Raw genomic sequence first — 26,022 nt, 5'->3', positions numbered from 1 at the left:
TACATTTCATGTCAGGGAGCGCCATGGTCCAGATAGAGGGACATTATTAACTATTTTTAAATTTTCTGTAGCCATTTACTAGCCTATGTAGTATAGGCCTATTGGATCGAATATAGGCCTACAGGTAATCTTAGACACTAGATTCATTTGAGCCAGGCAACATGCATGCCCAATGCAATGGAGCCACATGTCACCATAGTGTAACATGACACACTGGCAATATACATGTCAGTATAAGACACTAAGTAAAAAGCCATTTGAAATTAAGACTTTGTGAAATTGGTAGGAAATCATCTTCATAATATTTAGTGTGAATACCCAGATTCACTTCATCCTTTTTCAAACCTATTACGTCACTTTTTACAGAGCTTTGAGGAGGGGCTTCAGAATTATAAGGACATGGGAATGAACCAATGGCAATCTTGTACCTCGGTTTGAAAAATTTGCGAAGCCCAATCATTGTGCTGAAAAACCAGTGACCATACAGTGCCCTCCCCTTTAGCCTCATCTGTGTAATACGGCTTTTTTAAAGTTCCGAAGGGGAAAGGGGAAGGGAGACCTGAAAGGGAGGAAAAGAACAGGAACTTTAGCGGACAGGTCTCTGGTCCATAGAACATAAGGAATACGTCAAGTGAAACTATTTCTTCAATATATATATATTTTTGTATTTCATGAAGATATATATTACTGGTTATATCGATTATACGGGTAGCTAACTGTGCTAGCCATCAAGCGTGCTAGCTGCAAACGGACGAGACAGCACGGCAGCTAGCATAACAACCAAACAACAAAGGAATTAAAGCCAGCAATCTAGTCCTTATCGAAAATATTATTTTGTATTTTATGCCCGTTGTGGGTTGGGGCCTTAGCCGCTTTTAACTAATCTCCGAAATTATACCAAGCGAAAAGCCTGACTGCCTGAAAAAAAAGTCTTCAAAAATCAATTAAAATGGCGGAGCCGGACAAATTAAACATCGACTCCATAATACAGCGTCTTCTGGAAGGTGAGAATCGAAGTGAATGTGCTATTCTTCTTCTCAACTGTACTTGAAATACGATGTGCAGTTGTTTTTCCTGTTTTGTGCATCGGATTATTAAGGAATGTTTTATTGTGCTTATCGTAACACTCGTTTCCCTTTGGGAGTAAGCTAGTCGGCTAACAGTTAGCCTGTGGGATAAATGTCCATTGCTATGGCGAGCTAAGTAGCATAGCATACCTGACTAAACCCGACTGACAAGGCTGGCTTTAGAAAATTAAATCCAGGATTTGTTAATGCATTTTTAAGAATGTGAATACGACGTGGACATCTTTAAGTGCAAGAACTGGTTCTCCAAGGGAGCAGCGTGTTAGATCAGCCTTCAAAGATCATCATTCATATCTGCACTGTGCTAGCGAAAGCCATAATTGGCTAACATAACTAGCAAAGATTAGTGAGGGACGGCAGAGAAACAGCTTCATCTGATGTAATGTTAACCGCTGTAGCAGCTAACTATTGAACTACATAGCTACTCCTGTAGTAAGGTTTAGCGGCCATACCATTTGGAGCGCACTAGCTTGCCCAGTGTTAACAAAGTCACCTTGTGTGTCAGCTGATAAGATGTTAAGTTGTATAGTAGGAACAACAAACCTCCTGACTTAAAATAGAAAACTCAGTAGCGGGTGCTGCTTGCTTTCTATAATTGTTATGGCACAAGTCAATAGAAATATCGGCCCTGTCTTTTTTTTCTTCTTCAAATGATGAGGAATCCTGCATTACATTACATTGGGCAATTTAGACATGCTGCACCCTCTGCTCAGTTGTTGGTGAGAGCTGCCGCTACAGAAACCTCCCTGTAATTTTGTTTAAATGCCCGACATTGGCTCGATTTTTAGTTGGCTAACTCGCTGTTGTAGTTATTATACATCCGATTGGTTTGCAATCACAATTCCCCTCCCTTCTATTGTCCCCAAAGGATGCACAGCAATCTATTGTATGCTTGAAATTACACCATTGCTTTATACAAAGTCAATCCATTACTTCCAAGTCCTGTCAATGAACACCATCTTCTTTCAACCACCATGCTGGTCGATTCTTGGGAAATATTGGCACACTTTCTAAAAGAAACCCCTATACAATCTATTCGAAGTATTTTCAATCAGTGCACCATTATGAACATGTGATGCATCTTTCCATATTCAGCATTGTTTGCCATATTACAGCAGCATAATGTAAAATGTAAGCTTATTTTCTCCCTAAAGTAGCCACGCCTGTTCACTGTAAATATTCTGTGGCCTACATTCATGTTGGAATTGTTTTTGTCATTGAACTTTCACCATGTCTGAAATTCTATTTCAGTTCGGCCTCAAGTTACTGTGTGAGCTTGTCTCCGGTGCATCCCAAAGACTTAAAATGGGGTTAAGGTCAGGACTCTGGCCTGGCCAGTCCATGCAGTGAAAAATAATACCTCATGTTGGTTTGCTGGATAATTCTTTTGTACGAAGAACCCCTCAATCCAGATGCTGCCATTGTCAACTATGCACCATGTCACTCCCATCAGAGAAGAGAGGAAATGACTACCCAGTAGTAGGAAAAAGCCCAGTTAATAATGTAGTATTGTCAAGTTGTTGGTTAATTAATGCACATTTATTGCTAAATCTACCAGTAGTTTTGATCAGGTACAGTGACAAAGGACTCAATCACCACATCCAGGCTTGTACTGTGGTGATGGCCTGATGACATAGGTGTGCGAAATCACTTTGTGTGCTTGATATCCTACTTTGATGTGCTCATCAACTCTGAAACATGGTCAAACTCAATGCATCAGAACATGTGACATTTTTTTCCCACAGCTTCAGCCTAATCTGTATGCAGTCTAGGAATTTGGAACCCTTTTTAACGATTCACAAAATGTAACGAGTGCCTTTCTAATGGCCACAGCTGTCCTGTTCCAATCCTGTAGGTTCCTGTAGCGCGGAACATCTGGAAATCCTCTTACTTTTGACTGTTAAGCATAGCCGTGTACTCAACACTTATTTATTTATTTTTAATTTTGGAGGCTGTTTTTATCTCGAATAATGGTCATTTGGGACTGTTTTGCAAGCACTTTCCCCACTCACAGGTGGTTTTGGAAGTTGTTAACCTTGATTTCTGTCCCGATTTTAATGCTTTGGGTGGCTACACATATAATTTTGTGACGTTCTATACTTGATTACACAGCTTAATGTTTACTTTTTTGCTCACCGGTCATTGTGGCTAGATGTTTCCCAGTGTTAATAGGTCCTCAACCTATATGTTTTTTTTTTTAACCATGGAAGTGCTAGGCTAAAAAGAGGAAAGTTCTAAAGCAGGAAGATCAGCATCTTGCATGAAAATGGCTACTGAGACTGAAATTGTTATTAGCCACAGCTCAGGTGTCTATCATTCAGACATGTTTTTAAAGGAATAAAAAGATGCTCATATTGAATCTTACACAGGTATATTATTCAGCCTTATATTATGAATCCCAATTAAGATAAATGTACATGTGTGCACAGAATGACTTGTGCCGATGTCAGTAGCGATTTCATTTTTATTTCTCCTTTATTTTACTAGGGTACTCATCCTGTTATCCTTCTTGGTTAGATTAAAGATGTTGCACCTAAACTCAACCGATGCATACTTTTTGCAAAGAGAACCCGTATCATGCTGTTAAAATGGAAGTGCCCATATCTTAAAGAGATTAAAATAGAATGATTTGGCAAAAAATAGAAATGGATGGAAGCACAATCACCTCAAAAATTATTAAATTAAAGCCACTTAGTATTATTTATGACTGTCATGTAGGTTTTGTCGACCTGGGTACAATTACCGGCGGAAGTTTTTGCAGAATAACATACGCCTGTTTGTTCATCTCATTTTTATGGGGTCTCCCCAACTCCCATTTCTTAATGGTACATTTCATTTGTAGATGGATAACTGTACTTACCTCTGTTTCGTCCTTCAGTAAAGCTGCTGGAACAAAGTGATTAATCTCACTTTTAAGACCGTCCGTGTGTTGAGTGCGAAATGTAATGAAGTGTTACAGATGGTTGCTGTATGCCTTAGTGGGTGTTTTTTTTCTTCTTGGTGGTGTTGGTTAGTTGCATGTGATTTGGAAGATTGATTGGGGAAGTTTCAGTTCCTGAGTTAGTTACTTGGCATGTTTGTGGGGGGGACATGTGTTGACAGGCAGCTGACCCTTTTTTTCAGTCATTCATTTAAAAAAATATATTGGATGGAAAGAAGACGGGATGCGTTTTCTACCCATTTCTTTGTAGTAGACTATAGCACAGTCATAAGTTTAATGTGGACTAGACCGGCAAAGGATAATTTGGTGTATAATGGCATGTCTGTGATTTCGATGTGTTGGGTGAACCACTAACAGCCTCAAGAGTGCCAGTGTTCTTGAAAGCTAGCAAGCTTGTAGAATGATCTATACTGCAATTCTATGACTAGGCAAGATTTTCGTTAAGTCCAAAGTCCAAGTCGGGGGATTTTGGTGTTGAGATCTTGGTATTGGGCTTGTGAGGGTATCAGAAATGTGCACGTCCCATGTATAAGGACAAAGCAGCCAGTGAAATTTCACTCCGTTTCTGCTAATGACACTAAAATGGGCTATTTCAATGCATTGAAAGACCAAACTTATGTAATGCATATATTTCATTGTTGATTTTTTATGTCAAGTGAATTGTATTACCTGTAATGGCCATGAAATAGCCACAGCTGCTAATGGGCAATATACAGACAAATCAAGGCATTGGAAGCAGTTATAAGTAGCATCCCGTGGTATACATAAACACTCCACGGTTTTCTACGGACACCAGTCGTTGTTTATAGCTGCTTCACCTCCAAAGAGGACTTATTTGATGCAACTGTGAAAAGGGCTGGGTTGCGTTTCTCAACAACATCGTTGCTAACTAAAGCTGGGCTTACACTGTGCGACTTTTGCCCCGATTTTGCCCCTATTTGGCACTCGCACGACTTTTTGAGAGTCGGGCCGATTTCTTGCTCAATCGCAGGTCAATCGTGAGTCTCGCATCGTACAGTGTACATGGGGTAACGACAAGCGATTTCGCCTCACGATCGTGCAATCGCAGGGTCGCAAGAAAATCAAAACGGTTTGAAATTCTGGTCGTGGCTCATGCGTAAATCGCACAGTTAAAGCAGTGCTACGACCCGATTTGACACTTCACATGCACAAATTAATAGGGCCGTGCGATTCGCTGTTGAGCCCGACTTCATCTCCACCTCAGGTGCGAATGTTCCCTCCTCTGCAGACCGGGGAAACATGCCTGTCGCGTCGTACGGTGGGCATTTCGCTCGCATCCGACTGTCGCATCCGACTGTCGGCTCGTGACATGAGTCGTGAGCTGAGAACTTTTAAACAGTGAAATTCCATCGCGCAGTGTGAGCAGAAGCTTAAGACCCACGAGTGAAAATGTCGCACAGTGTATGCCTGGCTTTAGTTAGAAACTTAATTGGTTCCAATGCAATTTCCCATTGGAAACCTGGTAAGTTGCTAACTGGTTAGCAACGATGCTTTCGAGAAACTGGGCTCTGATTTGCTGTTGTGTGTGTCGTAGAATGTGTTGGTAAAATGGTAAGTTAACATTTGACCGCCTCAGTGGGTGGACTTGTCAATCAGGTTAGTTGCATCAGATCAGAATAAAAGTTGTACAGACAAACCAAACTTAAACTTTAACAAAAAAGGAAATCATTTTTGTCATCTTACTTATTTGAGTTCCTTTTAAGGCAATATTCTCTTGGTTTCTTTCTCTCTAGTCTCTAAACCTGTTGTTTGTTGTGTACATGTGTAGTGATTAGTACAGTGGCTTTCAACTTTCCTTGAGCCAAAACACACCTTTTCAAAGACAAAATGCCAAGGCAAACCATCAATTTTAATTGTTAATCGAAGTAACATCAATAACATAAATAATAACAATAAAAACAACAAAATAATAAAAAAAGAAAAATACCCCAATGCCCAATGAACAATGTAGTCATTCCGTAATTTAATAGAAACCCAATGTACAGTCACTCTATGATTTTTACGACTCACCAGATTACTCACACCACACTAGTGTTCCCCGACACAGTTGGTTAGAAAAATGCACTGACCTAATAGCACAAGGGCTACTGGTTGCAACTCTTTAATCTCTTCAATCATGCACTCACTCACACCCACTGCTTTTAAAATAAGGTCTCAAGAATTAAAAAAAAAAAAAAAAAACGGGGCAACACTGTGTACATTTTAGTCATTGATCTTGAGCTGTGTTGTTTGCGTCTTCAATCCCATTCATAGCATGATTTGTTGATAACCATCCTTTTTAAACTCAACATCAATTATTGGGACTACAGGGGCCTGTACTACAAAGCCGTTTCAGGAGAAAGCCAGGTTAAGAGGTAAATCATCAAATAGAATCTTAATTTAACCTGGTTTACTCTGAACCAGCTTTGCAGTATAGGCCCCAGATGATATTTAGCCTTAGGATTATATTTTGGCTCAATTGTATGTTTGTGCACTGTCCCTGCCAAATAAGCCTTAAACTGAATTTGAACCTGTCAGCACTATGGTCACAATGCTGATGGCAAATGTGTGGTGGTCTTGGTTTTCAACACATTTCTTGATACTTGGTAGACATCTCTGACCAAAGTGTCTTGTGTTTGGCAGAATCTTAAACTGTTTGTTTTAACATCCTTTAACAAATCAACGTGGTCAGCACGAAGTTGATAAAGTCGGCCTGTTCTGCTTCTTACTTATTCAACAACAAGTTTGGCTGGGGATCTTTCTGGTGTGAAATGCTCGTAGGCATCCCAAAAGTCACAAAATTACAGCCCATAGTGTACTTTGAAGTCACTCAAGTGCAGTGCAGAACTGGACTTAGAATAATCAACTAACGTATTGCGTGTTACTTTATTTAGTTTTAACCTTCATCCTCGCTACCTACAAATTGCAAGTAAGTTAATCAGCCAACCCACATGGACCAGATCACTGGCCCTCAGTCTTATACCTTGAAGCTTGAACTCGAAAGTCATTGGAAAAGTGGAATGTTGCTTAGTAATGTCTTTAAAGGTAGAGCCTGTAATTATGTAGTAGTTTTACAGAATTAATGACGCCCATTTAAAAAATGTATCTTCATATTAAACATAACCATCAGTGTTTCATGCATGAATGGTTGGATGTTCTCCATGTCTTCCATATTTGGCTGCAAAACTTGCTTTGGTCAGACTGGTAAATGTTACTTACTTAGTGAATGTTAATGAAAAGGGTCAAATTGGCAAATGAACAGCATGCACTTTGAAAATGGCCATAAAATATATTCTATCTTAAGTGATTTGCTAGAACTGCATAAGGGCTATTGCCGATTGAAAAGGTTGCACCAAACGTCCAGGATCTTTACAATCAACCTTGTTTACGAAAGGCCAAATGAATAATAACGGATCCGCAACACCCCAGCAACACACACTAGACCCTTCTACCATCTGCCTGCAGATACAGGTGCATGCGTGCCCACACCAGCCGACTTAGGAACTGCTTCTTACCTCAAACCATCAGGCTAGAATAGAAATGAAACCACTCCCTTTCTTTAACCTGCCTTTTTTAAATGCAGATACTTAAAAAAAACTTACAAAATTATTTTTTTGGGACTCTCCGAGCAGGGAAGTTTTTCATTGCACATGAATTCTGGAATTCATTTACACATAACAATAAATATCTTGTATCTTGCACATTACCCGGAAGTGAGCATTTCTCTTCAGAGATGTTGGGTTGGGTGGGGATAGTCCTATTGCCTGCACAATGCTCTTCCACTACATTTAAATTTAGGCCATCAGTCCCCCCCCCCCCCCCCCATTTGTATGTTGTTGAACTGTCGCTGAGGGTCTGCGCTGTGTCTTTGTAGAACGCATCTGTGCAAACGGGCTTGGGCTAGGATTTCTCATGTTCTCTTCTCTATTAGATTTGTGCAGTGGTCTAGACAGGGCTCCCCACCTCCCTCTACCTCAAGGGCTTGAGATTCAAGCATCTTGTTTCTGCCTAGTGTTGCACCGATACTGATACCAGTATCGGTGGATCGGCACTAAAATGGTGGTATCGGTATCGGCGAGTACCAACAAATAGGGCACCGATACCATTTACTGGTGCTTTATGACACTTAAACAGCCTTGAAATGAGGTATTTAAAAAGTATAAAACGTTTTGCTGGATTCAATTTGTATTAGTCTTTTTCCTGTTTCACAAAGGTAGGCAGCAGCCTGACAAAGCCATGCAACAATTTTACATCCAAGTAGTATGCACTACAGCCCTTCATATATATATATATATACATTTCCAATAGGGTGGTATCGGTATGGTATTGGTATCGGCCGATACTGCACAGCCAGGTATCGGTATCGGGGCCAAAAAATGGTATCGGTGCAACACTATTTCTGCCTCATGCAAATTGCACTTTTCCTCTAGTCAGGCTGTGCCCTCCTAGTGACGCAAAACCTTCAGCGTTGCTACTAGTCAGGTCAAGAGCAATGCAAACTTTCTGAGCTCCCGAAAAATCGGGAAGTCAACCCACTTTGTCTGGAACATATCAACAAGTAGCAAACCACGGGAGGCGGGTCAAGCATGCCATTTGGGAAATGTGAATTGTTACGCGTCTTGGTCAGACAAAGAGATTTGAAAGTCAATGGTAATCAGGCTACTTTTCCTCACCCTTTGCCTCATGACATTACCCTTTGCATTGCACTGCGTTCCACGTTCACCCTCAAGCTTTATAAATACCGGGGCCTGTGAAAAGGTGACGGGTCCGCATGTTTCTATTTGTCGTTTCAAAGGTGGCTTTTCGCATGTCAGTCCTCACAAATGGTTGCTATTGTATGGCAAAATTCTCTGTCTGACTGTGGGCCCGAGAGCTGAGTAGAAAACACAGGCGCGCAGGTATAATGTTTTATCTGCATGACAAGTGTGTGTTGCATAACACGACTGCCTAGGGGCTGTTTTGACTCGATAGTAACCCTTTCCAGCCCTTCCCTTGGCAACTGCAAGGTCAGCTCTTGTGCTGTGTTAAAAGGCCTAGTAGTGTCTCGTGTTATCTTCTAATCATGTTTGGCCTTGGTGGTCGAAATCCTTATGTTTCTGTAAGTGTTACTTCCAGGTTTTGAGGCTGGTTGTTGGCTAAGATGCAGAAACCACTTGATGTTAACACTCAAGGGAACCTCTAACTGGAAGACGCCACTTAAAGAGAACATTTTAATGATTCACTTGTTTGAGTGAATATTGTTCATGAATTCTCCCAAAGATATGTCTCAGTGAGCAGTCGTTGCATTCCCGTCTCTATCTTTGTTATTGATGTGTTTTAAAACGCTGTGCCACAGGCTAAAGAGGCCAGACTGATAAAAATCGGACTTGGAACCTGATGGTGGTGTTGTGACAGGTGTCTGTGTCAGGTAGTCCCCCATCCTCCCCTCTCGTTCAGCCGAGCTGCACTCCCCTTCCCCCCCTCTCCCACTTCTCTTGCCCAGCATGTGCCGTGTCCCATTGTCGCCCCAAATGTTTTGTATACAGCTTCACACAGCCCTAGACCATGATGGAAGTTTGCCACCAGATGCAGGAGGCGAACCAAAAAACAAACTATGTAATGATGGTATTTAAATCCTCTTATGCAATGATGGCTGCATTCATTTAGCCTTTTTTTTCAATGCGCCTCAGAACATGTGCCAAGGTTCCTTGGAAGTGCCATCTGCCACGTCTAGTGTCTTCGATGTAGGTTTTTCACTCCCTTTTTTATTGGTTGGTATCAATTTATAAACAGAGCTATCAGGAAAGCTGTCAGGATAGCTTATCTGATGCTATTGAACCACCCTGGTTTTTTAAATCTCAAGCAATTATCCATACTTTATTTCAATGTATATGCTAATAATGCTTCTGTTTTGGAAGGAAGCATCTGCCAAGTAACAGCTAATGGAGTGTCAAACTGGAACGAAGCTTTTTTGAAAAAGCCGATCACAGCTGGCAAAACACTACAGGCCTGTGTGTTCACAGGGGCCCTGTCCCATACAAAGTACAGTTTGGGCTTCCTCTGACTGCCCCCTCTGAGCACTTGGGAGTTGCTGAGTAGCTCGGCCGTTGTTTTTCTCTCAAACACAGTGCCATACGGGGGGGTCAAAAGGCACTGTTGTGTGTTGCAAATATTTCCCCGGGAGATACTGTATAGCTGTTACAGCACCACGTCCCCTAGTATGTTTGCATTGCTTATATTGCCCCTGCCGTTTGCCAGATGAAGATGGAAGGCCATGTGCCCTTGTGTCCTAATGGAAACAACGTGGAAGTAGAGAGGACAAATTTCCTGCACAGAGAATGGAGGATATGAAGTACACCTTACTGAAAAGGAAACATGTGTCAGGGTTCAGCAGGTTCCATCTTTATTGCCTCTGCTATAATGTGACACTGTCACTACGTTTACATGATGTTTTTAATTCAGAATTAATAATTCTGGATTAAATGGTTCCCTCAAGTTTACTTTGATTTTTACTTTAATTCCGAATTAAGAGGTGTTTACACTGACACTTTCAAAGCTGAATTAAGCTTTGTTCGGAATTAAATGGAGTTAATTCCGAATTAAATGTCTCATGTAAACGTAGCCTGCGTTCTATAGCTTAATATGACGAACTGCAGAAATGTTCCAGCCCACATAATGGCTACGTTTACACGAGACATTTAATTCGGAATTAACTCACTTTAATTCTGAATAAAGCTTAGTTCCGCTTTGAAAACGTCATGTAAACACTTCACAATTCGGTATTTAATGAAAGATCAAAGAAAACGTCACTGAACTATTTAATTAAGCTTATGAATTATTAATTCGGAATTAAAAGCGTTATGTAAACGCTGCCATTGGTGGTTCCCTGGTAATCCCCCATCTTTAATTTGCAGTATTAGATATTCAAAATACAATTACTTATCCATATGCTATTCTGGAGCAATATCGTTAGTTATGAATTAGAAGTCCATGTTTGCATGTCCAGGCGCCTCTTTTTGTTTCTCTCATCAAATCTGTTGTATTTGCTGGTCTTGTTAGTTCTGATCAGCTTTTTGTTTGGCTCTTAATAGTGTATGTTGTAAACCAGGATGAAGGCAAATGAAGGTGTGTGTGTGTGTAAGAGAGAAACAAAAAAAAAGTCTAAAAGGAAGTGTGCAACAGCAGATGATGGCAGGCCACTTTGTGTTAAAAGCGGTTCAGGAGGGATCCCGCTCTCCCTCAGTATCCAGGCCAGCCACAGGCACAGCACATGCCAGCCCCAACAAAGGGATTTACATAGCCGCGGCTCATTTTAGGGTCCGGCCTGACAAGTGACGCTTGCCAGAACCTGACAGTATAAACAATAGCCATGATGCCTGAAAGCTCTCAAAGCTCTGCTCTTTGTGATCATGTAGACACTGTAAAGCAACTCAGCGAGCATGCAGTGCATGGCAGTGTGTTGCCTTGTGTCACGCTTGTCTTCTGACGACTTATTAACTGCTGTCAGGCAGTATGTGTTGATGGCGCAGGTGTGGTCTGTGCGGCTTGAGACATCATTGGGGGTAGTCATGTGTGTATGTAACACAGTGTGTGCAATGCTGAGGCTAACCAAGCAGAAGCCTGCAACACAGAGACCATATGCAAGTGTACACACAGAAACAGGGTTTAGTCAGACCTGTTACATAACTAAGCCCCTGCAAGCCCTTACCATGGTAATCATGAGCTGGAGCTGGCTGTTCCTGACTAGTGTTTGTTCATCTCACATTGTAAAGGCTAGGCCTGGCTGAATTGAAATGTATTTTTTTGCAATTCACAATTTCTCACTCAAAATATTGAATTTGAGTTCTCTTCCCACCCCCCCACCCACATTAAGAGATTTCTGATGCACGTCTGAATTTAGTTGCCTGAAGTATCGCTGAGTGGAAGCCAGGCGCATGCAGGCAGTGAGGGCGCGTGAGCAGCTGTTTGTCTGCCTAGTGCAGTGATGCCTCAACATGCAAGACGACATCATTAAACCACATCGTGATCTGAAAGCGATTTGTCTGCACAGCAGAAGCCACGTTGAGCTCAACTGGGACAGAAGCACTTGCAACTTGTCGTAAAATTTAAGATGATAGTTTTGCTGATTAGAGGAGACATTGATGCAATATAGTTACTATGAAATTCATCCTGAAATGTTAAATGAGTTAAACATGCATGCGTCACATTGAAGCTGTTAGCTGTTCATGGTGAGCTTGTGGTCTGGCCATTGCAGCTTTACAGGGCAAGTGTAATGCAGGGTTGTTTTGCTCAGGCCTCAGTCACCACCACTCCCCACACACAACCCCTGTGAGTGTGTTTGTGTGTGACCTCACGAACTTGGCGTAGTACCTGTGAAAACAGACAAGCTGAGCTGGCGAACGCATGGTCAGCCTTGTGATCGCCGTCTGAAGGGAAACCAATTAACAAAGGGTCGTCGTGTGACCGCATCATCAGGATTACCCTCGACGTCCTAGCGAGCTAGCAAGGGAATACACAGTCTCTCTCCTGATTGAAGCTCTTGGGTGTTTGTTTGTTTATGTGTGACAGATTAGTGTTTTAGAGGAAGGACACTTTCATGGCATGGCATGGCCCTGCTTTTCCCCCCTTTTTTTTCTTTTTAAATTCATCTCATCTGGCAGCTGTTTTTTACTGTTTGTTTGTGTCTCCTCCGAAAGCGAAAGAGTGTGACTCCCTAGCCCTCTAGTCTTGCCCCAGCCTCCCTCCCTCCTCTAAGCTCACTGTTGCTTATTGGCCCTAGTGGCTAAGTTTAGAGTAAGCGCTGTCAGGGCTTTAGCAGGCTTTAATCCCGGTTTAAAGTGACAAGCAACACTGTCCTATTAATACTCACTTTCCCCCACTCACAGCTCAAGGGCTTCCGTCAACCAGGCCTCCCTCGTACAGTACACACACACACACACACACACACACACACACACACACACACACACACACACACACACACACACACACACACACACACACACACACACACACACACACACACACACTCTAACTCAAGCACACAGTTAAACACACACACATGCACACATGATTCGCACACTCCACTCGTATACACACGCACGCGCATGCTCCGAACAGACATTTTCAGCGTGGTCACCGCGAGGTTCATCTGAACGCCATCTTGCAGAGCTGTGTGGTATTGCAAAGGAGTGTCCTGGAAAGTTGTTTTTGTTTTTGCCATCTTTTTTTAAGGTCATCATATTAGAGGAGGTACGCAGCAACGAGTGATCCAAACAGTTTTTTTCCCTGCCCCAATCGATACATTAATTTCAATAATGAATTACTATTATTGTTGTAATTCTAACTCAAATTACTTTTTACATATTAATGAGCACTAACGAGTGTGGTGTAATTTGTATGTAATTTTCTGCCACTCTTTGTCATTGCCCCAAAACAGTGGAAGGCTGGCAAACTTCTGTCTCTTTCACTCTTGTTTCTCTCTCTCTCTCTCTCTCTCTCTCTCTCTCTCTCTCTCTCTCTCTCCTCGTGTCTGATCGGCCCTGATCTGTTTCCCCCCTGCCACGCCCACTTTCTCTGAACGTGTCTTGTCTTCCCTCCTTCATGACTCCATGAGAGTCTGCCCTCCCCTCCCTACTACCTTGCTGCCTTGGCTGCCATGGCCTCGAAGTGCACAAGTGCGTGGATTGAGACACAGGGTTGTTTTCCCTCCTTCATGACTCCATGAGAGTCTGCCCTCCCCTCCCCCCTCCCTACTTCCTCGCTGTCTTGGCTGCCGTGGCCTCGGGCCGCAAGGGGCGGCAGATTGGCCATTGCAAAGGAGTGCAGTTGATCCCGGTGCAGACACACACTACCCATACAAACACAGGCGAGCTGGACAGTATACACAGACAGCTTGGAAAGTCAACACACAAGGACAGGGAAGGCAGACGAGAGCAGTGTGGAAGAAATGGACGCAAAGCCTTCTTGTGTTTTGCAGAAGACAAGATGGATCTCGTGCGATGCTGGCTGGCTGGCTGTATGCCACTGCCTCCTGTGAAAGAATACCAGTTGGACAGGAATTTGGAGGTTGCAGGCTGCTGGTGGCCGCTCGCTCGCTGTACTGTTCAAGTGTGTTGTCTTGTCAGCGAAGCTGTGAGAGACTCTTGGCTGCCTCTGGGCCTAGACTGAAGACGTAGCCATCTCACAGTGGTGTGAGCATGTACTGACGTGTGTGGGGAAGATGCCATTGAACACATACTGAAGGAACGCGACTAGAGAGAATTAGCAGTAAATAAATAGAGTTGAAATACTGCCGTCAAATAGATAGAAATATCGACCTGCAGGAGGTTTGTGTCTCATCTGATTGAGAAACTGAATGTGAATGCAAATGGTGAACCAGGGCAAAATGTGTGCTATTAATAAATGATCAACACAGCTCCTATTTTCCAGTCAGATGAGAGATTGTGACGTAGACGAGATTTCATACAGCATTATGTAGAATTACAATAAGCACTCTGTACGTGTGGCGCATGTTATGAGTATGTGATGATGAAAAACGGGCATTGCGTCATCTGCATGCCGTGCACAAGCTGGTGTGTGGGCGACTTTGGTGTGTGGATAATGCGTGCGCCAAAAGGAGCTCAAGTGTCCTATTTGCCAGAATTCCTCTGAGGTTCTCCCAGTTCCTAAGCTACCTTAACCTCAAAAAGCAGTGGTTCAACAACTTCCTGTGGTGGCATACCTCTACAATCCAACCTAGACACTGCATGTTTGTAGTTATGGGCTATACGCTGTGTGCATGTCATGGCGGATTCAGAAACGATGAACTACAAGCCTCTCGGCAACAAAACAGCCCTAATACACACACACACACACACACTAGACATCTTGAAAACAAATATGCCTAGAGCTGACGATGCATACTGTGCTGTACTGTTACTGTACTGGCGTCAGGCATGCTTGGGTGTGGATTTATACCGCGGGGCCTAGTTGTTTCATAATTACCACGAAAAAGTAATTAGTGCGATTGGGATGATGTCGGATAACATGCGCATGCCTCTCAAGGGCTCAGATAGTAAGTGCAGCGGAGCCGGTTGAGCAGGGAAGGCTTTTGTACCACTAAGCAAGACCCAGTGGAACTGCATTTGAAAAATGTATGGATGTGAGCGTCTTAATTCGGCGTTCATAAAGTATTGAAGGTGCTGCCATACCGCTGGAAATGCCAAGAATAGGTCTTTGAAGCCTGTGCGCTTGGCATGAACGGACTTAATGAGGGCGTCTGACTTAAACCTTTTTTAAAATATATTTTTTTCATCATATAAAAAAAACAGAATTGCAAATTGACAGGCACATTGTCAGCATTCATTCACTGATGCGTAGCATAGATTCTCTATTGCATTCTCTATTGCACCAAGAAAAGCAAAATTATTGTGATTCAACTGGCACGCCTGTAGTGTGGTGAGGTGGACCATGAACTCAAAACACCGGAGGAAGCTGATAATCTAACATCTCTATTAACTCCCTTTTATCTTATCCGGAGCAGTGTATCGAAGGCCTGCTGTCTGTGTTTGGCGTGTACTCGGCATACTTGCTCTGAATCATCAGTTGATTGCATATTTTATAACTTAATATTTTCTTATCACATTAGTTATACTGTTAATATAAATAAAATTTTGTGGACGTCTGTGGGTTGCTTCCAAACATCATCTCACTGTATCTATATGGTGACAATAAAGCACTCTACTCTATATTTTTTGGAATTGAAGGGGACGCCAAAGATATTTATACTTATTGCTGGGGGATCTTAGCCGCCATGTTGTATTTGTCACTTTACAGCCATGGCTGCACGAGCCAGGCGACACCACTGCCCTGTAGCCAGCCAACAAGTGAAGGGCGAAGCGAGAAGTCCAGTTTAGAATTGCTTGCACATGCCTTACATTTCACTCTTACACTCCCTCCCTCCCTCCCTCGCTTCCTCTCTCCCTCCCTCTCTTGCTTCCTCACTCCCTCTTTGACCTCCATTTCTGTTGTCCTTGAGCATCACCCTTCAGCATCCTCTAGGTCTTTTGCCGTTTTAAGCTCAGTTTTCTCCAGTCTTGCCCCTGCATGTCTTGTCGACATTTTGCTCTTAAGTTCTGCGGCATGTTCACTTGCGCTTGCTTGATATTCCATGTACACACTCCTTCATTTAATCGACCATGCTCCCACACCCCACCAACCGCACCACCCACTCTGGTTCTCTCCTCATCTGTCCTTCATGAAGAACTTGCCCTCTTTTTCTCTCTCTCTCTCTCTTGCGCTCTCTCTCTCTCTTGCTCTCTCTCTCTCTCTCTCTCTCTCTCTCTCTCTCTCTCTCTCTCTGCCTCATTGCAGTGACTCCGTTGTCGTTACATCACCGCTTGCTCGCTGGCTTTTTTGCCTCACGTGCTTCTTGGTGCAGTGTGAGAGTGTGGGTCTGTGCTGTGCATGCCAGCCTCCATCTTTAGCATGTGGGTGTGTCTGTTGCCTGTGTTTAGGAAAGGGTCTAGCCTAGCGCCTGCTACTCTGGCAGATCGCATATCCTGCCAACTACAAGATGAAGACACACACACACACACGCACACACACACGCATGCACACACACGCATGCACAGATCAAAGAGTAGCTTTGTAATTGCCCTTTCACTCAGGCCGCCTCAGTGTTCCTTTGTGTCGCTAAATTGGATTTAGCCCTGAGACCTGCTTTGAAGTGCTTCTCCAACCCCTTATTCTCCTTTGCTACCATAACCTATAGTTTTCCATTTTTGGTTAGCGCTTTTGTATTTTTTTTTCTTGGACTGTAACAGCAAATGACAAACGTTAAATAAGGTAATATCCAGAATTCGCTCTGTTTTCCAATGTTATTACATTGCTATAAAACAGGCTTGTACATAAGCAATGTTATAACACCCCCCCCGTGTGGAGGTCTTATTTTTTTTATCATCAGAGGTCTTAAGTGTTATATTTGGTGATTAAAAAATGTGCAGAAACCCTATGTTTGTTTTTTGGTCTTTTGTCATCTGTCTAAATCCATTGTCCGTCTGTCTGTCTTTTTGCCTCTTGTCTCTGCAGTGAAGGGCTCTCGGCCTGGCAAGAATGTGCAGCTGACAGAGAACGAGATTCGTGGCCTGTGTCTCAAGTCCCGGGAAATCTTCCTCAGCCAGCCAATCCTGCTGGAGCTGGAGGCGCCACTCAAGATCTGCGGTGAGCTCCCATTGGTTACCTCCACACCACTAAGCCTGTCTTTTTCACACACACACACACACACACACACACACACACACACACACACACACACCACCTCACACCAGAAGGCTGTCTCGTGTATGCGTGCGCGCACACGCACCCATTGGTTACCTCAACGCTACTAGCCTGTCTTGTACACACACACACACACACACACACACACACACACACACACACACACACACACACACACACACACACACACACACACACACACACACACACACACACACACGTGCTGGATCTCAAATGGTGTACTTGTGCACTTCAGTGTTCATGTTTTAGTGTGCATGGCATAAGTTATGCACTGAAACATAGTACCCGTTTGAGATTCAGCAACACACACACACACACACACACACACTCACACTCACACTCACACTCACACTCACACTAACACTCACACTCACACTCACACTCACACTCACACTCACACTCACACTCACACTCACACACACACACACACACACACACACACACACACACACACACACACACACACTGGACACCTCACGCCAGAAGGCTGTCTTGTTTACATGCACGTACACACACACGCACCCATTGGCTATGTCAACACCAGAAGCCTGTTTTGTTGGCGTGCCTGTGCGCGGGACACAGTGTTTTTATATCAGTGTCATACCGTTTATCTAGTGTTGGCGCAGCAGTGAATCTTCCCAAGCCAAGGGGTGCGTTCCAATATGTGACCTTGCATCCTCCACTTGTGCTTGTGGCCTCGTACCAGGAAGTAATACGTTGTGGTGACATCACTGACAACAGCATTATATTTCAATATCTTGCAAAAGCTCAATTGTAAAGTCATTTTCCCATTTGCAAACTGGATGATGAATGAAAAATAGTCCCTCAAATATTGTTGTGGCTAGGCTGACACCGGGGGAAACTTAATTGTTTTCTCGACGGAGGCGGTGCATCAGCCAAACGTGAGGACGCAAGGTCGCATATTGGAATGCACCCAGGGCCATAGGGCTCACCAACTACAACTGATTAGATTATCGGCCAGCGCCATGACAATTGTTGCCGTGGCAGCAGGTGTCCCATCGACCACCGCTTCTCCTTATGCAACCGCTATCAAATGCCACACCTGTGAACAGAACTGGCCGTGCATGCTCGGGCTTGAGATTAGGGGTTTGAACTTCTCCGAAACTCCCGCTGTATTCTTACTGGCAAGGTTGCGAGCTCACCTTTGAGGTGCAGAAAAAAAGGGACGAGGAAGTGGACATTGATCAGTAGCCTCTGCGTGTGTTGGGTGCAGTGTGCTACTTCTTTAGCCTGTGTGTTGGGGCCCTTAGGTCCCTGCCTAACTAGGTCACCTCCTTTTAGACCGCATCATTTTTTGTATGGGTGTGTTTTTAGATTGCTCGTCCCTACTCTGCCTCAGCTTGCATGCTGTCTTTGAGGATAATGTTGGCCTTTATTTTGAAAGGAATGTGAGCGGTTGACAGGGGTTGTGTGAGGGAAGATTTTAGGAAATGACCTCAGGTCAGAATCGAACCCCGGTCCCTAGATTTAGGGCTCTCACGAAGTCAACGCGGCCTTACACACATGACCATTTTCACAATGCATGTAACATTGAATGACTTATCAAATGTTTATTAGAAGAGGCGTCTGGTGCAAGCACGTCTCTGGTCGTATGCACTGACACAATGTACTCAGACGTGTTCGTGCGGTGCAGTGTTTACAAAACTGTGAGGCAAGCTTCCGAACTTCCATGTTGAGTTTGTCAAACAAAAGATTAAAACATTAATGAGAGCCCTGTTGGGTATCTTCCCCCTAGATCAGGGGTCCCCAAACTAAGGCCCGGGGGGGGATGTGGCCCGACACGCCCCTTTGACCGGCCCTCCACCTCTCTGTACCTCACCATTTGAACTGGCCCGAAGAAGCAATCCTTACAGAAAAAATAATCATAAAATACATTTTTTAAATATTTTATTTTTTTATCAACAGGCCATCCTACAGTTTAATTTTCACTACCCTAGTGTGAATCACCAGAAGTTTCTTGTCTTGATAGTTTCTCATCTCACTGTAATATAAACAGGCCTACCATTTCTATTGTGTCACTCATAAACTGTCAATCACCATATTTTTCTAACCTTTCCTTGCTATTTTTACATGGTTATTAGAAATTAAAAGGAATACCTGTGGTATTTCAAATTGAAAAACATTTTTAAGTACTCACTACTTTTGCAAATCACTTGTGATCATGAACTATTTTGTGCTAGAAATTATGGCTATAACAGGTAGTGGCCTAGTATATGTTCAGCCCACATGATTGATCCCGGCCCCTGATCACAGTCAGGGACGATAATGTGGCCCCCAGAGAAAAAAGTTTGGGGACCCTTGCCCTAGATGATGCCTCCAGACAGCATCTTGCCACGTGCTCCAGTCATCCAGTCCAGCTACCCTGAAGCAAGTATGTGCACTTGGTAGCACACGATTGCATACGTATGTTTAAGCACACAGCATAGCATGTCCCTGGCCTAATGGCGGACATGACGATTTGTGGCCTTGTTGCTTTATAGGTCAGTATTAGGGGTGTAAATAATGATCGAAATCTATCCATATATATTGCGATATAATCTGACCATTGAATCGAATCACATGGTATCGTGGGGCATTCTTAAGTAGCGAACATAATCGAATCGCTGATATCGATTCATTATACGTCAGTATACGAACTTAAGCCCTCTTATTCGGTTCCTTGGTCAACTGTGCCATGTTGCACCCCAGGTTGCGCACATTTTTTTCTTTTCATTTTTCTTCATTATATGCAATCTTGCATTACATCCGAATCATGGCATAAACAAGGCAAGGACATCCACCGGTGTAAGTGCATAGTTGTTTCAACATCAGATTGACCCACAACCCAGACCAGAGACGCCTACGACATGTTGCATGCGTTTTAAAGGTGTCATCTTTCCTTCCAGGTGATGTGCACGGGCAGTACTACGACCTGCTGCGGCTCTTTGAGTACGGTGGCTTCCCGCCCGAGAGCAACTACCTGTTCCTGGGGGACTACGTGGACCGAGGCAAGCAGTCCCTGGAGACCATCTGCCTACTGCTGGCCTACAAGGTCAAGTACCCCGAGAACTTCTTCCTGCTGCGCGGAAACCACGAGTGCGCCTCCATCAACCGCATCTACGGCTTCTACGATGAGTGTAAGTCTCTGTCTCTGAATCTGGCCCTTTCTCTCTCTCCCGCCCTCGCTCGCTCGCTCGCTCGCTCACACACACACACACACACACACACACACACACACACACACACACACACACACACACACACACACACACACACACACTCCCTCCCTCTACCCTTTCTGTTTCTTTGTCTCTCTCTCTCTTTCTTATCTCTGTCACTTTATGTTGCTTTATCTTTTTTTCGCAGTCACACTCTCTCTCTCTATCTCTATCTCTATCTCTATCTCTCTCTCTCTCTCTCCTCCCCCTCCCCTCATTCTCTGTCTAAGCACAAACACCCAGAGAATGCACATCAGTCAATAACCATATATATATGGCTCCTACCGTACGATAAGTGAGTGCATCCACACACTTTATCTGTGGTGGTACTGAATTGCACTGTAGAACAGTGTCTGCTATCTCTTCTTCCTCCTTGACATACTTTGTAAAGTCTATGCAAAACACAACACCTTATCTCCAGAGTGTGAGGTCCAAACACCTTTGCTTATTTTGCCAATAAGTTATCTAATACGAAGTGGAAAAAGCTTGCATATAGGCTGCTGAAAGCTCCGAGCCTGTAAGGGAAGTGGAATACAATGCGATTGTAGTTCTCTCCTGCGTTAAAATGAAAATGCAATTCGTAGACACGCTAACGGTCAGAAAAGTCGACCATCCGATTTAAAGCTGACCCTGCACATTGGATATGAGTTATTCTGCATTTTAGTCTAGTTTATTCTGTCTAGTTGTGTGTTGGGGATATAAAATAAAAGGTCCTTTTTTGTTTGTAAATCTTCAGTCGATGAGATCAGCCAAGTGGATGAAATGGCATTTGGACAGAAAGCTCACGTAAAACACAGGCACTACTATGCAAACACACAATGCCTAATCCTGTTTATACCAGATGCATGCTTGCCCACATGTTTAACCCAACCGCACACACACACACACACACACACACACACACACACACACACACACACACACACACACACACACACACACACACACACACACACACACACACACACACACACACACACACACACACAGTCAGCCTAAGGTCTAATCCTATTGGTGGTCATGAGCTATTGAACAGGAACCTCTTTTTTTAACACATAAAAAATGGTGGTGACGTGGCATTTAAGAAATAGTGCAAAGGTTTTAGTAATAGATAGCAAAGGTGGACAAACCTACACACACACACACACGCGCGCTCTCCAGACTTCCTGTTAAGCCCATAAAATGGCTTCCCCCCCTCACTCTCCCTGGGTGGATTCCAATATACGGACTCCCGTTCTCCCTTGCACACTTGTCTCCTTTTGGCCTCGAGATGACATCACGACAACAGAATTGTGTGTCATTTTCTCCCTTGCAAACGGGATGGTAATGCAGAATAGTACCCCAAAAGTTGTGTCTAGGCTGACGCGGGGAAACTTCATTGTTTTCTCCATGGAGGCGGGACATCAGCGAAACCCGAGGCCAAAAGCACAGACTGAGGACGGGAGTCCGCATATTGGAATCCACCCCCCAACTCCATCCTCGTCTGGTTTGAGTTTGGTTGTTGCATATATGCAAATTGCTGGTGAGGAAGTCTATGGCCAAATTATGGTTGCCTACCACTGCAGATGCTAGTAGTAGATGGCTTACTGACTGGCTGTTGTGGTAAGTTGTGCTTGTCTTGTCTGCCGTTATTCTTAAGCCGAAACTGGTGGTTGTTGCAGGACAGAGTTTAGGATGCGCTGCACAAAATTGTCTTCCTACTCTATGACAGTTAGCAACTAAAGTTTCTTCCTCTAAATCTGTTCCTGCTGCTGTGCTCTTCTTGTTTTCCTCACAGGCAAGAGGCGGTACAATATCAAGCTCTGGAAGACCTTCACAGACTGCTTCAACTGTTTACCCGTCGCTGCCATCGTAGACGAGAAGATCTTCTGTTGCCATGGCGGTGAGTGAATGCACTCGCTCGGCCACGTCACAAAAGGGCTGCCTTATTTGCATAGCAGTTACAGTCAGCTCTATAGATTTCCATTACGTGTGTGTGTGTGTGTGTGCGCGTGTATGCGCGCGCATGTGTGGCTAGCAGTTAAATTTATTGTGCGCAGCTTAGATTAGTATCATGTTTACCAAACTTTTTTTTTTTTTTTTAAATGTGTGTTTTATGTCCTCTGTGATCCTCTCTCTGCAGGGCTCTCTCCTGACCTGCAATCTATGGAGCAGATTCGCCGCGTGATGCGTCCGACAGACGTGCCGGACCAGGGCCTGCTGTGCGACCTGCTGTGGGCCGACCCAGACAAGGACGTGCTGGGCTGGGGGGAGAACGACCGCGGCGTCTCCTTCACCTTTGGAGCCGACGTGGTGGCAAAGTTCCTGCACAAACACGACATGGACCTTATATGCAGGGCACATCAGGTCAGTGCTGCTCGTGTAAATAGGGGGTGGCAGTTTAAAAATAAATTTAAAAAAATGGCAAACTTAGCTACTTTTTTTAAATTAGCAACTTAACCTGTGTGAAATCAGGTTAGTGCGGCTAGTGTAAATAGGGGGTGGCAACTCTTTTTTAAATTAGCAACTTAGTGATACTGTCCCATTTTTGGAAATAAGCTCCTATTACACCTCCCCTTCAGTTAAATAATTGACTTTTACCTTTCTCCTGTACTTTCAACCGTTCTCTGAGTACGGCAGTGCAAATTTTACCTCCAAGCTAGCAGTTAACATTGAGTCCTATTAGACCAGTTAGCCGCCTGCTGGTCTCATAGGACTCCATGTTAACTGCTAGCATGGAGGTAAAATGTGCACTGCCATACTCAGAGAACGGTTGAAAGTACAGGAGAAAGGTAAACGTCAATTATTTATCTCAAGGGGAGGTGTAATAGGAGCTTATTTCCAAAAATGTGACAGTATCACCTTAACCTGTGTAAAATATGTTGGGGAATGACTAGAAAAGATTATCCAATTTGATTTGTGGTTGAGTACTAAAAATATCTGGATGGGGTGGGAAGCGTTGGATGTTTTCATTATAGCCTGATCTTTTCTTGCTCTCTATCTCTCTCTTTCCCTCTCTCTCTCTCTCTCTCTCTCTCTCTCTCTCTCTCTCTCTCTCTCTCTCTCTCTCTCTCTCTCTCTCTCTCTCTGACTGATTGAATGGCTTGAAGACAGTTGGTAGTTTGGAATGTGTGCACTACAAAATGGCTTGATTCAGGGACATGAGGGGCTCCATCTGATTTTGGTCCTAATCTCTTTCTCTCTCTGGCTCTCTCCCTCTGTCTCTCAGGTGGTAGAAGATGGATATGAGTTCTTTGCCAAGCGGCAGCTTGTCACCCTCTTCTCAGCGCCCAACTATTGTGGGGAGTTCGACAATGCTGGAGCAATGATGAGCGTGGACGAGACACTCATGTGTTCCTTCCAGGTGAGCGGACAAACTCTCTCACACACACTTACAGATGGCTGCCCCAGGTCCAGTAATCTTCCAGGTCACTTGCAGTTCAGTGCTACTTAGTATAGTCCCAGAAAAGCCATGTTGTGTTTGTTTATATGGAAATGCCATCATGTCTGTTCATTGCCCACTAAAACCTTGTTGGCTGTCTGCCACTGTGATCAGTGTGTGTGTGTGTGTGTGTGTGTGTGTGTGTGTGTGTGTGTGTGTGTGTGTGTGTGTGTGTGTGTGTGTGTGTGTGTGTGTGTGTACTCAGTACGGGTTTTAAGTTGACGTAAATGTAAGAAATGGAAGGAGCGAAACTATTTTTGCTGTAGTTTGTGTGACTGAAGAAAGACATTTTCTGTTAGGGGTGTAAATAATAATCTAAATGTATCAGTGTATCGGCCGGCGATTTAATCGCATCGCATCGTATCGTGGGGAATTCTTAAGTATCGAAAATAATCGAATCCCTGCTTTAAGAAATTGATAGCGTATCGTCATGGAGGCTGTGATTCACACCCCTCTTTCCTGTGGTGGTGTTTTTCAGATTCTGAAGCCTGCGGATAAGAAGCTATACAGCTATGGTGGAGGCGGCGGCATGGGATCAGGCCGTCCAGTCACCCCACCGCGAAATTCAGCAAAGGGTGCAAAAGCCAAGAAATAACACCCGCTGGATCCCCCCATCCCATCCCATCCCTTCACCCTTGACATTTCCTTTCCTCTCCTCCTTTCTGTCTCTCCCTCTCCTTCTCTCTCTTTTTCTCTCTACCTCCCTCCCATCTCTTGCCCACTCCACCAAACAGCAACATAAGCAAAACTTGTACCCAGGGTTTTAGCCACCTTCCCTCTTTTTCTCGTTTTGTTGTTTTGTTGTTTTGTTCTTTCATTTCTTTCTCTCTCTTTTTTTGTAATTGATATCTGGTGATGTATGAGTTGATGCTGTACGTGTGGGTCCGTATGAATGTGAGAGGTTTGTAAACAACAAAAACTACAAAAAAAAAAAAAATCAATTGTGCTTGTCCTGCCTCCCCCTTTTCCACCTGACTGTCACAACTCCCTTGACAAATAAGCTTCCCATGTCACCCATCCATCCCCACCCCCAAATCTTCACCAGGGAGATGTCTGGCCTCAGAAACGGTGGTGGAAACGCACACCCTGCCTGTCTGCCACTGAAATGTTTAAAGGTGGGTTTGCAGGTTATGATATCATGGTAGGGAGAACTCCCCCTGGGTTCTACTCTAAGGTTCTATAGTCTTTGAATTATTCAGAGACTAGAGACTTTTCAGAGACTAAAGAACCTTACAGTAGAACACGGGGGCAGTTCTTCCCACCGTGACATCATAACCTGCAACCCCACCTTTTAGTAGAAAGAAGCAAGACTGGTTGAAAGGGGAGACAGAAAAAAAGCGTGCAAAGGGGGACTAGAAGTGGTGAGATGTGGTCAGACATGGGTGGAGCCACTGCTGTGTGTGTGTATGTCCAGTTGAGGCTGATGTGTGATGTGTGTGTATTAATGCTGAACACAAACCTTATCTTGTGAGGGGGGAGGACCAGCCTGTCTGTACTGTAACACATTCATACACATGCACACAATCTGTCAACCACTGATAAACCAGGATTGAACATGTGTAGAAGACTGAGTCAGACAACAAAAAGGGGGTTTTTGGTCTCTAAAACCCAGTGATTTTTAACTCCATCATGGATGTGAAATTCTTATTTTATCTTTTATTTTTTCCTTTTACTTTTATGATCGATCACATCAGTTTTAAGTCTGCTTATTTTATGTGTGTATTTTTTAGTCTCTTTAAAAGTCTCAATGATCAATAAAGAGAACTGTTTATTTAAAAAAGAAAAAAAACAGCAAAATGCACCACTTTTCTTACTGCTTGTTCCTGGTCAGATTTCACTCTTGCTGTGCTATTTGACCAAGATTGTTGTGTTTCTATCATTATTCCATCTCCCTTTTTGAAAAATGAGTGCTGTCAACTGAGGTTTTTCTTTCTTGTGATTTTTCAGGGTTAAATAACAGGGATCTTTTGATGAGTAATAACCACTTCCTGCCTGGCCATCCCTGCCTGAATTTTCTCTAACAAGAGGTCGTTTTTGGCCTTCTCTGATGGTTTCAGTATGTGGAACTGATTGTAAATAAAAGGCCCTTATCAGTTA

General features: G+C 43.7%; 1 protein-coding gene across 1 annotated transcript; it reads left to right on the top strand.

Annotated features, from left to right (window-relative positions):
• The first annotated feature begins 516 nt into the window (after positions 1-516).
• On the top strand, positions 517-26,022 carry ppp1caa (protein phosphatase 1, catalytic subunit, alpha isozyme a). Its single transcript, XM_063189505.1, has 7 exons — positions 517-1,004; positions 17,077-17,208; positions 20,193-20,423; positions 22,282-22,386; positions 22,627-22,850; positions 23,713-23,847; positions 24,404-26,022. The coding sequence occupies exons 1-7, from the start codon at positions 950-952 to the stop codon at positions 24,518-24,520; spliced, it is 999 nt and encodes a 332-aa protein (XP_063045575.1). The 5' UTR covers positions 517-949; the 3' UTR covers positions 24,521-26,022.

This window comes from Engraulis encrasicolus, chromosome 2 (assembly GCF_034702125.1).
Source record: "Engraulis encrasicolus isolate BLACKSEA-1 chromosome 2, IST_EnEncr_1.0, whole genome shotgun sequence".
Lineage (NCBI taxonomy): Eukaryota > Metazoa > Chordata > Actinopteri > Clupeiformes > Engraulidae > Engraulis > Engraulis encrasicolus.
Note: the sequence above shows the minus strand (reverse complement) of the source record. Positions and strands in the feature narration are given on the sequence as shown.

Coding starts and splice junctions, on each gene's coding strand:
- ppp1caa (XM_063189505.1), top strand. CDS start 950: ATGGCGGAGCCGGACAAATTAAACATCGACTCCATAATACAGCGTCTT. Junction 17,209..20,192: donor GGCGCCACTCAAGATCTGCG/GTGAGCTCCCAT, acceptor CTTTCCTTCCAG/GTGATGTGCACGGGCAGTAC. Junction 20,424..22,281: donor CTACGGCTTCTACGATGAGT/GTAAGTCTCTGT, acceptor TTTTCCTCACAG/GCAAGAGGCGGTACAATATC.